This window comes from Saimiri boliviensis, chromosome X, assembly GCF_048565385.1.
Source record: "Saimiri boliviensis isolate mSaiBol1 chromosome X, mSaiBol1.pri, whole genome shotgun sequence".
Taxonomy (NCBI): domain Eukaryota; kingdom Metazoa; phylum Chordata; class Mammalia; order Primates; family Cebidae; genus Saimiri; species Saimiri boliviensis.
In genome coordinates this window covers 29,730,738-29,747,609 of record NC_133470.1, presented here as the reverse complement: position 1 = coordinate 29,747,609, position 16,872 = coordinate 29,730,738, and the positions used below count along the sequence as shown (strand labels likewise).

The 16,872-nt window shown below is 35.7% G+C and overlaps 1 protein-coding gene across 10 annotated transcripts in view; it reads left to right on the top strand.

Moving 5' to 3' along the window:
- Nucleotides 1-16,872, top strand: part of DMD (dystrophin) — a 2,654,855-nt gene that overhangs the window by 912,213 nt on the left and 1,725,770 nt on the right. For all 10 annotated transcript variants that reach the window (XM_074391460.1, XM_074391461.1, XM_074391462.1 and 7 more), the window contains exons 6-7: nt 3,015-3,187; nt 10,031-10,149. In XM_074391460.1, the coding sequence (XP_074247561.1) occupies nt 3,015-3,187; nt 10,031-10,149 (292 nt within the window). The remainder of the gene's footprint in view (nt 1-3,014; nt 3,188-10,030; nt 10,150-16,872) is intronic.

Genomic DNA, 16,872 nt, shown 5'->3' with positions numbered 1-16,872 from the left:
AAGTACAATCTATTCTTTTCAGAATGCTAACTTGGCTCTGGCAACCATCCGGTTATAAAAACACATCTTGCTCACAGTGGTAAGCTATCAGGAATCAGGTTCACACTTTTACTGGACAATTGAAGGGATGCACTTAATGGCTGTGCTAATTCACTTTAGAATTTTATATTATTTATACAATTTGCAATTACAGGAGAATGATGATGTTTGCCCTGCTGAAAGCTATCCCTGTAAAATTCCTTTCTACCAAGTCACTTCTGTGCAAGACAGTACTTGCTCTGCTCTTCTGCAGAGCTTCACACAAACGATCCTGACCATACAAGAAGATTATTACTATCCTTCTTCACTTCTGTTCCTCTGCTGCAACTTCTTTTAATCACAGTCTTGGTTCTGAGAAGCAGACTTTGGAGTTGAGTTTTGTAGGCAGCATGTTTATTAAGCCATACCCTCGAGACTAACAGCTATAGAAAGGCAGAGGTGACAGGAGTGGGAAGAGGAAAGAATAGAGCTGTGATGTAAACCCTGTAACACCCTTAATCAGCCCCCTGGACAACTTGGAGCTATGATGACCCTTCAGAGTTGTCTCAAGTGGGGTTAAGATGGCTGAGTGCTTATACTACACCCCTTCATCAGTCAGTAGATGTGGTTTGCCCTGGAAAGGATGTGACATTGGCTGACAGGACTCTGCAACTCAGGTGGTATCTGAGAGAACGAACAACTAGAAGCTGCCTGGCCACAGCTGGAGCAACAAGCCCTTCCTTGAAAGTGAATCTTGGTGGTGCTTCTCCATGTCCATCATACCTTCTTTGTCTAGTTAATTCCCAGTCATTTTTAAAAAGTACTGCTCAAAGACATTTTGACTTTTTTCCTTTTAAAAATGGATTTATAGTTGTATGTGCATGCACACACAAATACATCTGTTTACATTGTACCTCTCTTAGGGACAATAAGACCTGAAGGCAGGTCAGTTTTCTGTGTACAGGCTCACATTTGTGATAAGTCCATTATTTTTTTGATAACTGTCTTTTATGTAAGGTAAAGGAGACATGATTATCATACGTTGCCCTTTATTATTATTTTTTTTTCTGAGCAACATTTGCACCTAAGTAGAAGCAATAACAAAGAAGCTGAGACAGATAAGCTAAATTAGTGATACCGTGATGCCAAAGGTGTTTTGGATTGAATACTTTGTTGTCCATTAACATTATGCGCACAGAGGGCAGACTGGCCAAGCATTTCACAAATGAATCACATTAATCATTGGAAGACTGTTTGATCAGTGCAAATCCATTACCACCATTAAGCCACTGTCTGCTGATTTCAACCCTAATTCAGCACAGAATGCAAAGTACACCTTCTGCCATCACTGTACATAAAGGTTGAACAATTTATAATTTTAGAATATGAGAAAAATGATGTAATTATTTGATCTGTTTATTCACTGAGTAACTGACTAACTACATAAGTAGGTTAAGAAGGAATTAAGAAAACTGGATAATCTACTCCTAAGTAATAGACTTAGTTATCAGGGGATTGTGACAAATACATACGAATATTTTTTTTATCTCTAGATCATTACTGTGTTTACAAAGCATCATCTCAAATCTTTTACAAGTATGTTAAAACAAGATTTAGTAGTATATTTTAAAATTTTCATTTACTTTTTAATAAAAAAATGACTAATATTGAAGATATTAAAATATGCATTTAACCCAAAGGCATTTGTTAATTTCTGTATGGATGAAGAAGTAAAATTGTCATAATGCACAATAAATATTCATCTGATCAAATGTTGGTAGTATATGAACCTTAACCTTCCCAGAAGGAAAATGCTTAGTGGTACAGACTACTCACATTTACATATATGTCTTCTTCATTCTTCAAACATCTTATAAGGGGCATATATTTAAAAAGTAGTCTTTAATAAATAATAAATTATTTTTAAAAATACATAGACAGTTTTTTCCTATAATGAGGTATCACTGCATTCATGAAACTTAGAAAAAATGCTTAGAATGGATTTCTGCATCAGATGACTCAGAAGAACAAAACTTTATAATCTGTTAAATAGCATCTGCACATGGATGACGTGTATGAGGGAATCAAATACATGGAAAGCAGTTAAAGAAAATAGAACCAAGCCTACACAGTTACAGCTCTTAGGGATAAATATGCCTTTCCTTTATTTTATTGTTTTTTCTTTATTTTAAATAGGCAAACATTTCTGTCTCTTTTATTTAAGCCAGTAAACATAACTTGTATTAAACAATGGCATGAAACTAGGGGTTTTGTCTGACCATATTTCATACTTTGGTCTGCGTATAAGATACAAAGAAATGAGGCCTGGAAAAGGTTAAGCAACTTGCACAATTCTCACAATTAGTTAATAGCAAAGGCAAAATTTGAACATATACTTTCCAAAAACTATTCTGTTACCTACTATACTATTCCTCCTATCCAAAAATCACTGATTATATCTTAAGTTCTTGTTTAACAATAAATCTTTTTTTTTTTTTTTTTTTTTTTTTTTGAGATGGACTGTTGCTCTGTCACCCAGGCAGTGCAGGGCAGTGGCGTGATCATGGCTCACTGCAACTTCTGCCTCCCGGGTTCAAGCGATTCTCCTGCCTCTGCCTCCTGGGTAGCTGGGATTACAGGTGTGAGCCACCATGCCCGACCAAGTCTAATGTTTTATACACTGTCTTCTCTAGCCTATTCATTGAATGATAGGTGAGCAATTCTATAAACAGTAAATGTTCAGTCTAATATGGCAGAATTCAGGAGTAATAATGAACATATTCAGTAAATGGTATGGCATAGGCACTAACGAATCAAAATAGACTCCTTGCCTTTTAGAATAGACTTAATTCTGGTAGAATCTATTATGTCTTCTTATTAATTGACGTCAAAATTCCTATTATTTGTCACTGAAGATCAAGGATGTTCATATTTAAGTTTGCATGGTTCTTACTCAGGGAATACATTTTTTCATGAAAATTTATTTCCACATGTAGGTCAAAAATGTAATGAAAAATATCATGGCTGGATTGCAGCAAACCAACAGTGAAAAGATTCTCCTGAGCTGGGTTCGACAATCAACTCGTAATTATCCACAGGTTAATGTAATCAACTTCACCACCAGCTGGTCTGATGGCCTGGCTTTGAATGCTCTCATCCATAGTCATAGGTAAGGAGACTACTGGGACAGTAAATAACTTTTAAAAGTATTGATTTAGACTCTGATAATATGTTTTTCCCCAGTGTGGTTCCAGATCATGTCCTACTTTACAACATGTCATGTACGTTGACCATATTAATCAAACGCTCCTTTGGCATGAACTAATTAAGAATATTTTCATGTGTTTATGTGATACATATCACTTAGTTGTTGAAATATTAACATTAGTGGAGCATGAAATTGGTTATGGTGGAGGGAGAGTATCAATATGTTTGACATTGGGACTCTCAGAAAATCCAGGTTCTATTCTAACCTTGATGAGAATGGGGTTGTTTTTTTTTGTTTTTTTTTGTTTTTTTTAATACAAATAATGTATTTGTATAAGCCTAAACTGTATAGCTAAAAATGGTTCTAGATCTCATGTGAGTAGTTGTAAAATTAATTACCATAATCAAATAGTGTGGAGAAAGAAACATCTGTCTTATCAGATACACACTTAGATACAAAACACCCTGTATACTTTAGTTCAGGGTTGTAAAATGCTCTGAGCATTTTAGCAAGCAAGACAAAGAGCAGAACACAATTAATTCTATGACACAGTATTCAGAATACTGAAAGAAACAATTGCTCTGGAACAGCAAATCAATTGCTATAAAGCAAGAGAGAGTTCTTTTTTTAGATCTAAATAAAAATAACTCACTGTAGTATTGTAAACTAAAGTCCTTGACTATATTCCATACAACATTATATTTAAGATGAAAAACAAGATTTTTGCTTTTCTTGTGTAAAGAAGTTCAGTAAAGGAATTAACAGTTCAAGAAAAAGCAAAGCAATGTAGGAAATATATGTGTGTATATATATATATACATGCACACTTACAGATATAATATATATGCCATATATACTACACCATTTATATATGTGTGTGTGTATATGTGTGTGCATGTGTGTATATGTATTTCAGAGAGAGAGACTACAGTTATTCTACTTGGGTCTTCCTATTACCTATTTCATTTAAACAACCTAGGATTAAATGCATTTCCTACTTAACTGTATTTAAAATACCACTCGATTGCATCTTTCCTAATTTTCAGTGCAAGTTGTTTTCTCATTTAGATTTTTTTTTGATGACTCTACCATTTTTCTATGCCAATCCTGCTTCTAGAAAAGCTCAGAATATGAATTTTCTCTATGGTAAAGCTCAATCCAATAGCAAACACACTTCAAATAAGCATCTTTGCCAGGTGTCTTGCTCCAGCTGGATTTAATTAACCCCATCCAGACTGGGTTTCCAGGTGTATTAGTCAGCAAGCCGATTTTCAAAAAGAGGCAGACATGCATTCGAACATCATGTTAAAGCGATGTTACATTATTTTTTGTATGACAGAGAAATTTTCTACAGCTTCCATACAGTTAGATAAGAAGGGATAGATTCAGTCTGTATTTTAAGTCAACGCTCATTTATGCAGCCACATGCTTCACACTAAGGGCCTGAAAATATTGATTTTGCTGTTCATGTACATATCTGCAGATGAACAAAAATATCAAGGATCTGGTTATGTGGTCTTTGTTGGCTCTCTAACATTTTCCCTTCAAATGAAGGACTTCAATCCTGCAAGGATGTTCATACTCTATATTTGTTAATATTCTCTTTCATAATTTCTGAAGACATTTGTGGGTAATACAGTAAACATACTCAGATTGCCCTGCTTTATCTGTCCATGACCCACTCTTTCTCTGCCAAAATATCTTCATTTATATATTATTTCCTGTCATATTGGATAAAGCATCAGCAACTCTCTTGATGCATTACATGTTTACTTTTCAAGAGGTTCTTCAGTTTAATGCTCTTTGATGAATCATCTCCTTCTTTTTGTATTTGACAGATGTTCATATTATTTATCAAAAGAAAAAAAATGGTTGAACTTTCTGTTCCAATGTGATTGTCATTAGTACACTTAGGAATCTCATGAAGTACCCTGATTTCAATGATTGCATGACTAAGCTGTACAGAACAAAGGCATGTGGTTAATATAGAACATAAGGACTGACTAAGGGCCGTGGAGGTTAAAGGTTGTGTGATAAAACGCAAGGTCTACTATGATACCCTTCGAAGGAAGCCAGATTTCTACTTTTTGTGTTAAAACCCAATGATAATTGACTAGAAACATGTATAAAATATGCAGATAAAATTATAGTAACTATAGAGTTGCAAGTAAATTATCTTCTTAAATCCTTATTTTAGTGTATTACCAAATCAAGTTAAAAGAAGCAGACATTAGAGCCAGGAGCAAAGGGGGAAAAAAAACCACAAAGTATCTTCATAACCCCAACTCTACTTACCACATTTCAATTCTTAGATGCAGTCACTGTCAGCCACTTGTACTTTTGTTCCTGGTCATTATCATAATAATATGTATGATATGTTTCTACTTCTTGACAAATTAATTTCTGGCAGTATAGATGTTTACACCATAATATGAAGGCCAGCCAAATTACCTTTCATCCCCAGGTATTTCCTAATTTTATTACTTACAATCATTTTATTCTTGTAAATTTTGCTTTTATTACATTAAATATGAGGATACCTTTAAAAAAATTTTTGTATTAAGTTTAGAAAGGAACTGTTGACCAATATGAAAAATGAGAAAGTCATCACACGTCTTTACTCTCTCCTCTTCTCCACCTCCCATTTTGAATTATATTATTTTTGCCTTAGTAATATTTGTAACATTTATATCTGTTCTATAAAGATAGGTATTCTTGGCTTGAGTCTGTGAATTGAAAATACATCACTGTTGTTATATAAATATAATTAGCTTCACAGCCAAGTAATAGAAATGAATGTTTTTTTAAAAAATTATGATTTTGTAGACCCTGTGCTAAGTAAAATATTTCATCAGGTTCTCATGACAGAGATGCTATCATTTTACCCATCTCACAAATTGATAAACTGAGTTGTAGAGAGGTTATGTGACTTACCTGAAATGACTTGGTTAATATGTGGTAGAGCAAGGATTTAAATTTATACTATCCTAAAATCATGGTGTTGATTTTACTAAAAGTCTGATTTTTCTTGGTTGCGTAAACTATGGTCCAGGTTAACATAAAATGCGGTGTGAATTTCCTCCATAGTTGGTTAGAGTTAACCATTTTTATGCATTTGAAAGCCATAGATATTTAAAATGTTAATTAACTTTAATGGTATAAAATTTTCAATTATGAATTCATTTTTAAGTCTAGACATGACCTCAAGGGCCACTCCGTGCAATCCTTTTTTCAATGAGAATGCCAAAGCTCAAATAAATTATATGACTTAGATAAGATATCCCCACACTCGGGTGATTAGTTAATGGCCAAGGAAAAGAGGAAGTAAGACAAGGGAAAACAGCTAGAATGTGTAAGCAATTCTCTTTTTTCTCATCATAATCCTTCTAACCTTGTATACTATGCTGTAGATGAGAAAACCAGTTTTTTATACATTCTCACTTATATTCTTTTTTCTACTCCCGTTGTTTACATAAAAAATGAAGATAAAGCAGAGGCTGCATAGAGAACTTAAAAGTCCCCTAAATAGTCTAGAAATTTTTTATTTTTTATATATACATAACTAAAGGCATTTTCCAATCTATGAATATGATAGCTTACATAAGCTTGTTAGCTGTTTAGGGTATTTTGGGGTATATGGAGGGATTTGATTTCCTAATAATTGTACAAAATTCTGGTGTATTAACCAGGGTAGAAACAATGAAAATGAAATGAGAAATGATAAGTAAATCTCTCTGTGTGTGTGTGTGTGTGTATGCACATTCGTGAACAAATATATGTGTGTGTGTGTGTGTGTATACACACACACACACACAAACACACACACACATATTTATATATATATATATATATATATATATATATATATATAATTTTTTAGATGAAATCTTGCTGTGATGCCCAGGCTGGAGTGCAGTAGTCCAATCTCAGCACACTGCAACCTCTGCTTCCTGGGTTCAAGTGATTCTCGTCACTCAGCCTCCTGAGTAGCTGGGACTACAGGCATGCACCACCATGCCTGGCTAATTTTCATCTTTTTAGTAGAGACAGGATTTTACTGTATTACTAAGGCTGGTCTCAAACTCCTGACCTCAAGTGATCCACTTGCCTTGGCCTCCCAAAGTGCTGGGATTACAGGTATGAGCCACCATGCCCAGCCAATTTTGAATTATGGTTTTAGAAAATAACAGCTAACCTACTTTGTAATGTCTTTTTTTTCCTTTGCATAGCATGAGCTCTTAAACAGGAGTCCACTGACAGTTTCAAACATCCTAAAGTTGCATGTAAATTCTGTTTACAGATATGGATATGGATAGTTATTTGTAGGAGTAGATGTTTTATAGCTCTTATCAAATTCTCAAAGGTGTCTGTGATTCAGAAAAGGTGAAGAACCAGTTTACTAATGATTTCCACTGCTGTTGGGATAAATTATAATTAGTTAACAGCCAAGGCATTATGCTAACTCAGCCAGTTTCTGTCTCTTAAAATCTACCTCCTACCAGTTGATACTTAGAATCTTCCAATGGAGCCAGGCCTTTGAGGGCTTGATTTATCTGAGCATGTTTTGCTTTTTTCTTCCCCAAGAAATTTAGATCTCTAATACTCGCACAACTTAGAATTCTATTATCGATACTTTTTTTTAATGCAAGCCCAAAGTTCTATTTAATCCTCCTTTCAGCCTCAGAAAGCTTTCTTGACCTCTTCAGATTTTACAAAACATTTTCTCTTATTGTCTGTGCTTTTTCACATTTAGAATTTAATTCATTATGGCTTCTTTATTTTTCTTCCTCACTAAATTTAAAATCCTTATAAGACAAGAACTGCCTCTTACACTCCTTTGAGTTTTCTCTATTATCAAGTAATACGGTATGTGTATTGTATGTGCTCATCCATTCTCTCATGTAGTTGATAAATACTTGTTGAGCCTCTATTATGTGTCAGGCTGGGTTTCCAGCAGTGAACAAGACAGGCAATGGAAGATTCTACATTCTAGTGGACGAGAAAGAGAGAGAGAGAACTTTAATTAAATTATATAATATGTTAAATGCTAGTAATTGTTAATGAAAATAGTATGAAGCAGTTAGGGAGAAACTAAGTAAGTATACGTGAGTTTAATTTGAGGCATGCAATTTTTTCATTTACATTTTTATTTACTTAGGAGACTAGATCTTGCTCTGTCACCCAGGGTGCAGTGCAGTGGTGCAATCATGGCTCACTATAGCCTCCCAGGATCAAGTGATTATCCAACCTTAGCCTCCTGAATAGCTGAGACCACAGGGGCATGCCAACACATTTGGCTAATTTAAAATATATATATATATTGCAGAAACCAGGTCTCACTATGTGGTTCAGGCTGGTCTCTAACTCCTGGCCTCAACCAAATCCTTTAGTCTCAGCATCTCAAAGTGCTTGGTTTACAAGTGTAAGCCAAGGTGCCTGGCCAGCATGAAATTATAGATAGGGATTGGGCAGGGAAGCGTTTATCAGTGATGTGATTTTTTAGTAAAGACCCAATGAAAGTAAAGGAATAAGCCATGTCGATGTCTTGGAAAAGCAAATTCCAACAAGTTCTAGTGCAGGAAACTATGGATCCTGTTTATGGAATATGAGGAAAGAGGCAAGAAATAAATTCAGAGGGTTAATCAGGACTTGGACCCTGTTGGACTTTGTAGACCACATAAAATATGTAATTTTTACTTCCCTAAAGCAGAGATTTGAGAAGATGGATATGATGAAACATGTTAACAGATCACTCTGGCAACTCTGCTGAGTACTGATTAACACAGGCAAGAGTGAGAGAAGGGGGAACAGTTATAAGGCTATTGTGATAATTCATGCAAGATAAAATGGATTTTAGACTAGAGTGATGGCAGTGAGGAGAGTCAGAAGCAGTCAAATTCAGAATACATTTTGAATTAAATGTTGTGTGAGAGTAAAATAGTCATTAAGGATGACTCCAAGGGTTTTCATCTGAGTAGCTGCAATTTTAAACATGTTGTTCATTATTGAGGAAGGGAGAACAGCAGAAAAGTAGGTAGATTTGGGGGAGTATGATGAGGATAAATATCAGAAACTCAGTTCAGGAAACCTGAAGCTTGTGATGACTAAATGTAGATACTGAGTATGCAGAAAAATCTATAATTTGGAGTTTAGGGAAGAGGTCTGGGTTAGAGATATAAAACTGGGTGCTACCAGTAAATGGTTGGTATTGAAATCCAGGAGACGGATGAGATAGATATATTTTTGTTGCTTGGATAAGCTAGTGTAGATTATTTATCTTCTTCGGGATTTTCTTTTGTCTCACGTCTTTATTGATTTATTATCGACAAATAAAAGATGTATGATGCCCATGCTAGAGTGCAGTGGCACAATCATTGTTCACTGCACCTTCAACCTCCCTGGGCTCAGGTGATCCTCCCACCTTAGATTCTTGAGTAGCTGGTACTATAGGCACATGACACAACACCCAGCTAGTTTCTCTGTTTTTTTTTTTTTTTTTTTTTTTTTTTGGTAGAGACAAAATTTCACCATGTTGCCCAGGCTGCTCTTGAACTTCTAGGCCTCCATCTCCCAAATTGTTGGGCTTACAGGCATGAGCCACCATACCCAACAAGATCTTCAATTAAGATTATGACTTGTTTAAATAGAAGTGTTTGGAAGGGTAAAATGAAGAATTGCACTCAAGTCTTAAGGACTATGGGCATGGGTTGTCAATGAAAATTAAGCATGGAAGTAAATCTCATGGAATATTCTAGATTGATTTATATTTGTCTCTGTGTATGTGTGTATGTGTATGTGTTTTAGGCCAGACCTGTTTGATTGGAATAGTGTGGTTTGCCAGCAGTCAGCCACACAACGACTGGAGCATGCATTCAACATCGCCAGATATCAATTAGGCATAGAGAAACTACTTGATCCTGAAGGTTGGTACATTTCTAGACTACCACTGCTTTTAGTATAGTTCAGTTTAATGTTTTCATCCGATGAGACTTGTCATTTCTACATACTAAGCACAAAATACAAAATTACGTATCTTATGCTTTTTCTGATCTTCTAGATATATTTAAATTGTTCTGTCTTCTTGCAGTGTATTACGAATTGTCTTATCTAATCCTAATTCTCAAAATACCAGTATCTAAAATTGCAGTGAAGATTTAGGGGAGAAAAGTCTTTGGAATGCATATTCCCTATGGATGGAGCATACTGCATTTGGAGTACAATGACTCCAGATAATTATAAAAAGTTAATGTTTTGCTTATGCTACCAAGGATTTGATAGAGTAATCAGCTGTAATTAATTAGCTACTCTTGCCAATTTCATTCACATACTCTATAAAAGGCAACATGGTTTACTATTTAAATCAGGAAGTCTATTCTTGCCACTACTTCTGTTACAATTTGTCACTCTGGGGAGATCTTCTATTGGATGGTTATTCATTTTCTGCTTCTTTAGTTGATAAGCAGAATTGTATCTATATTTTTATTGTATTACACTTTTATTCTTCTTATCTCTGGTGCTACATAGTCATACCTTCCAGATATATAGATTACAGGAATAACATTCTGACCTCTACTCTTCTAGCCTATGAAGTACACTTTTGGCCATGCCAATCTGGAAATTGTAGCCTCTATTCTCACTTATTAAGGCTTTACCACACTGTAAAACCAGAATTTGGAAAAGTGAAGTTAGTGGGATTGAAGATGATATTTGGGTAGAAACTGTGATACAATAGAAGCTGATAATTCAATTTTTTTTTTTGGAATACTGAATCAGTTTCAACAGTTCCAAAACAGGAGATCTTTCCATATTGATGGTAGGTCCCTTCAAGAAAAGCTCAAAAAAGACCTAGAAGATAGCCTTTTGCCAGTTAATTTATTATCAACCAGAATCTAGTCCTTAGTTTTGCGGACTCAGAAGCCTGATTGCATCAGATCATCTAGCAGATCCATATTTGGGAGTGGGAGAAGTTAATTTTAAATAAGTTTAAAAAGTGATATGTAAATAAAAATGGGAATTCAGTAATTTTATATGAAATACCAAAAGCAGCAGAATACTCACATATAACTGACAAATATATTGCTTTTGATAAGCAAATATACTTAGGAAAGCAAATTATAACAACCCAAATGTTAGTTTGTGAAGTTGGAATCAGATTAAGATGATTTGAAATGGTTGTTTTCCTTTGGATAATACATGGCTGAACACTGAATACTGCAACCCCTTTTTATTGCTTCTATACATGATAGTATCCCTCCTGTCCATGTTTTCAGCTCTAAGGGTGAAATCATATTAATCCTATGTCCTTATTTTGTAGCATAGGAGAAGGTTACTTTACTATTGACTCCTAGTACAGGTTTGCATGTTTTCTTAAGAGAAAACTAAGGTTCAGTGAAGTAGAAAGGACAGATGTAATGAAAATATGGACTTCAACCCCCTGAGGATAAAGACATTTAGTGTATGGATTTGAAAGATAAGCCTGTTAATATGTTTTTTGTTTTTTACTGAATCGCATGTGGTGGTCAGTTCCTATTAGGGGTTTATGCTCTAGTTATTCTTGTGTGTGTCCTACCCTTTCATAAAGCAGTAAGAGAAGATTTAAAATTGATCTTTTTCTTATTAAGTAACAAAACGGCTTTTGGCCTCTAGCCTTCCTTTGATTTGATGGAATAGGAGTGCCTAAATGGGCATCTACATTTAGCTAAGTATCCTAAATATATATGCACCCATATAGGAGCACCCAGATTCATAGGGCAAGTTCTCAGAGACCTACAAAGGGACTTAGACTCCTACACAATAATCGTGGGAGACTTTAACACCCCATCATTATAACTGGATCAATGAGACAGAAAATTCACAAGGATATTCAGGACTTGAACTCAGCTCTGGACCAAGTAGACCTCATAGACATCTATGGAACTCTCCACCCCAAATCAAAGAAATAGACATTCTTCTCAGCACCACATCACACTTATTCTAAAATTGACCACATAATTGGAAGGAAAACACTCCTCAGCAAATGCAAAAGAATGGAAACCATTACTAACAGTCTATGAGACCAGAATGCAATCAAATTGAGAACTCAGGATTAAGAAACTGACTCAAAACAGCACAACTACATGGAACCTGAACAACCTGCTCCTGAAAGACTACATTATCAGGTAGATAATGAAATTAAGGCAGAAATAAGCAAGTTCTTTGAAACCAGTGAGAAAAAAGATACAATGTTCCAGAATCTCTGGGACACAGCTATAAAGCAGTGTTTAGAGGGGAACTTATAGCACTAAATGCCCACAGGAGAAAGTGAGAAAGAGCTAAAATCAACACCTTGACATCACAATTAAAAGAACTAGAGAAGCAAGAGCAAACAAATTCAAAAGCTAGCAGGAGACAAGAAATAACAGAGCAGAACTTGAAGGAGACAGAGACATGAAAAACCCTTCAAAATATAAATGAATCCAGGAGCTGGTTCTTTGAAAAGATTAACAAAATACAGACCACTACCCAAACTAATAAAGAAGAAAAGAGAGAGGAATCAAATAGACACAATAAAAAATGATAAAGGGAATATCACCATCAATCTCCCAGAAATACAAACTATCATCAGAGAATACTACAAATTATGCAAATAAAGTAGAAAATCTAGAAGAAATGGATGAATTCCTGGACACATACAACCTCCCAAGACTAAACCAGGAAGAAGTCAAATCCCTGAATAAACCAGTAACACTTTCTGAAATTAAGGCAGGAATTAATAGCCCAGCATTAGACGAATTCATACCCGAATTCTGCCAGAGGTACAAAGGGGAGCTGATACCATTCCTTCTGAAACGATTTTAAACAAAAGAAAAAGAGGGAATCCCCCCTAACTCATTTTATGAGGCCAGCATTACCCTGTTACTGAAACCTGGCAGGGACACAATTAAAAAAAAATTCAAGCCAATATCCCAGATGGACATAGATGCAAAAATCTTCAATAAAACACTGGCAAACTGAATCCAGCAGCACATCAAAAAGCTCATCCACAACAATCAAGTCAGGTTCATCCCTGGGATGCAAGGCTGGTTCAACATACACAGATGAATAAATATAATTCATCACATAAACAGAACTAATGACAAAAAAGCCACATGATTATCTCAATAGATGTAGAAGAGGCCTTCAGTAAAATTCAACACTGCTTCATGCTAAAAACACAATAAACTAGGTATTGATGGAATGTATCTCAAACTATTAAGAGCTATTTATGACAGACGCACAGCCAATATACTAAATGGACAAAAGCTGGAAGCATTCCCTTTAAAAATTAGCACAAAACAATGATGCCCTTTCTCACCACTCCTGTTCAACACAGTATTGGATGTTCTGGCCAGGGCAATCAGGCAAGAGAAAGAAATCAAGGGTATTCAAATAGGAATAGAGGATGTCAAATTGTCTGTTTGCAGATGGCATGATTGTATATTTTGAAAACCCCATCAACTCAGCCTAAATCTCCTTAAGCTGATAAGTAACTTGAGCAAAGTCTCAGGATACAAAATTAATGTGAAAAAATCACAAGCACTCCTGTACACCAATAGTAGCCAAGTCGTGAGTGAACTCCCATTCACAATGGCTACAAAGAGAATAAAATAACTAGGAATACAACTTATAAGGGATGTGAAGGACATTTTCAAGGAGAAGTACAAACCACTGCTCAAGGAAATAAGAGAGGGCACAAACACGTAGAAAAACATTCCATGCTCATGGATAGGGAGAATCAGTATAGTGAAAATGGCCATATTGCCCAAAGTAATTTATAGATTCAAGCTATCATTGACTTTCTCCACAGAAATAGAAAGAAAAAAAAAAAAACCTGTAAATTTCATGTAGAACCAGAAAACAGCCCATGTAGCCAAAACAATGCTAAGCAAAAAGAACAAACCTGGAAGCATCACGCTGCCTGACTGCAAACTAAACTACAAGCCTACAGTATCCAAAAAAGCATGGTACTGGCACCAAAAGAGATATATAGACCAATGGAACAGAACAGAGGCCTCAGAAATAACACCACACCTCTACAGCCATCTGTTTTTTTGACAAACCTGACAAAAACAAGCAACGAGGAAAGGCTTCCCTATTTAATAAATGGTGCTGGGAAAACTGGCTTGTCATATGTAGAAAACAGAAACTGGACTCCTTCCTTACACCTTATACAAAAATTAACTCAAGATGAATTAAAGACTTAAATGTAGGACCTAAAACCATAAAAATCCTGGAGTAAAACCTAGGCAATACCATTCAGGACATAGGCACGGACAAAGACTTCTTGACTAAAATACCTAAAGCAATTGCAGCAGAAGCCAAAATTGATGAATGGGATATAATTAAAGAGCTGCTTCACAGCAACAGAAACTGTCATCAGAGTGAACAGGCAACATACAGAATGGGAGACAATTTTTGCAATCTGTCCATCTGACAAAGGGCTAATATCTGTAATCTAAAAGGAATCTAAATCTTATAAAACAAATTTACAAGAAAAAACAACCCCATCAAAAAGTGGGTGAAGGATATGAACAGACACTTCTACTTCTCATTTATGCAGCAAACCTGAAAAAAAGCTCTTCTTATAAAAGAAGACATGTATGCAGCCAACAAACATGGAAAAAAGCTCATCGTCGTTGGTCATTTGAGAAATGCAAATCCAAAACCACAATGACACACCATCTCATGCCTGTTAGAATGGTAACCTTTAAAAAGTCAAGAAACAAAAGATCCTGGGGAAAATGTGGAGAAATAAACAGGAATGCTTTTGTACTGTTGGTGGGAGTATAAATTAGTTTAACCATTGTAGAAGACAATGTGGCAATTCCTCAAGGATCTATAACCAGAAGTACCATTTGACCCAGCAATCCCATTGCTGGGTATGTACCCAAAGGATTGTAAGTTACTCTACTGTAAAGACATATGGGCATGTGTGTTTATTGCAGTACAGTTCACAATAGCAACAACCCAAATGCCCATTAATGATAGACTGGATAATATGGCACATATACATCAGGGAATACTATGTAGCCATAAAACAGGATGAGTTCATGTCCATTGCAGGGACATAGATGAAGCTGGAAATCATCAATCTCGGCAAAATAACACAGGAAGAGAAAACTAAGCAATGCATGTTCTCACTCATAAGTAGGAGGTGAACAATGAGAACACATGGACACAGGGAGGGGAACATCATGCGCTGGGACCTCTTGGGAGTTGGGGGGCTCAGGGAGGGATAACAGGATAAATACCTAATATGAATGACAAATTAATGGGTGCAGCAAACCACCATGGCATGTGTATACCTATGCAACAAACCTGCATGTTCTGCACGTGTATACCAAAACTTAATAAAATCTACCCATCAAATAAAGGGCTAATATCCACAATCTACAGAGAACTTAAATTTACAAGAAAGAAACGCCATCAAAAAGCGGACAAAGTAAATGAGCAGACACTTTTCAAAAGAAGACATTCATGCAGCCAACAAGCACATGAAAAAAAGCTCATCATCACTGGTCATTAGAGAAGTGCAAATCAAAACCACAATGGATACTACCTCATACCAGTTAGAATGGTGATCATTAAAAAAAATCAGGAGACAACAGATGCTGGAGAGGATGTGGAGAAATAGGAATGCTTTTACACTGTTGGTGGGAGTGTGAATTAATTCAGGCGTTGTGGAAGACAGTAGCAATTCTTCAAGGATCTAGAAATAGAAATATTATTTGAACCAGCAACTTTTTTACTGAGTATTTACCCAAAGGATTATAAGTCATTCTATTATAAAGATGCATGCGCACTTATGTTTATTGCAGCACTATTCACAATGGCAAAGACTTGGAACCAACCCAAATGCCCATCAGTGATAGACTGGATAAAGAAAATGTGGCACATATACACCGTGGAATACTATGTAGCCATAAAAAAGATGAGTTCATGTCCTTTGCAGGAACATGGATGAAACTGGAAACCATCGTTCTCAGCAAACTGAAACAAGAATAGAAAACCAAACACTACATGTTTGCACTCATAAGTGGGTTTTGGACAATGAGAACACATGAACACAGGGAGGGGAATATCACACACTGGGACGTGGGGGTTGGGGGGCTAGGGGAGAAATAGCAGGGGGTGTGGGGGGATTGGGGAAGGATAGCATTAGGAGAAATACCTAATGTAGATGACAGGGCAATGGATGCAGCAAACCACCACCATGGCACGTGTAGACCTATGTAACCTGCACGATCTGCACATGTACTCTAGAACTTAAATAAATAAAAAGTTTTTTAAAGTTTCCTTAGGCTGCAAATAAGATGAGGATTCAGCATAAGTCTTACATTTAAAAAATGTCAGTTCTTGCTGGTGTGTTAGGGAAACCCCCAAATACACACTTAAACATTTTGGCTCAGCATTTTTCAAGAGATAATCTCAATGATGATTCAAAGAAAAAATAAATGTTAAGTAAATCATAAGAATTTTTATTTACTGATTTCTTAGAAAAGACAGAACACCACCTCTTAAATTATCAGGCTTAGAACACTCTCTTCAAGAGATTTACTAGGCAAAATTCATGATTCATGCCTGTATAGTAATTGCTTTTGTGATGGTTATATTTTTATTTAACCAGA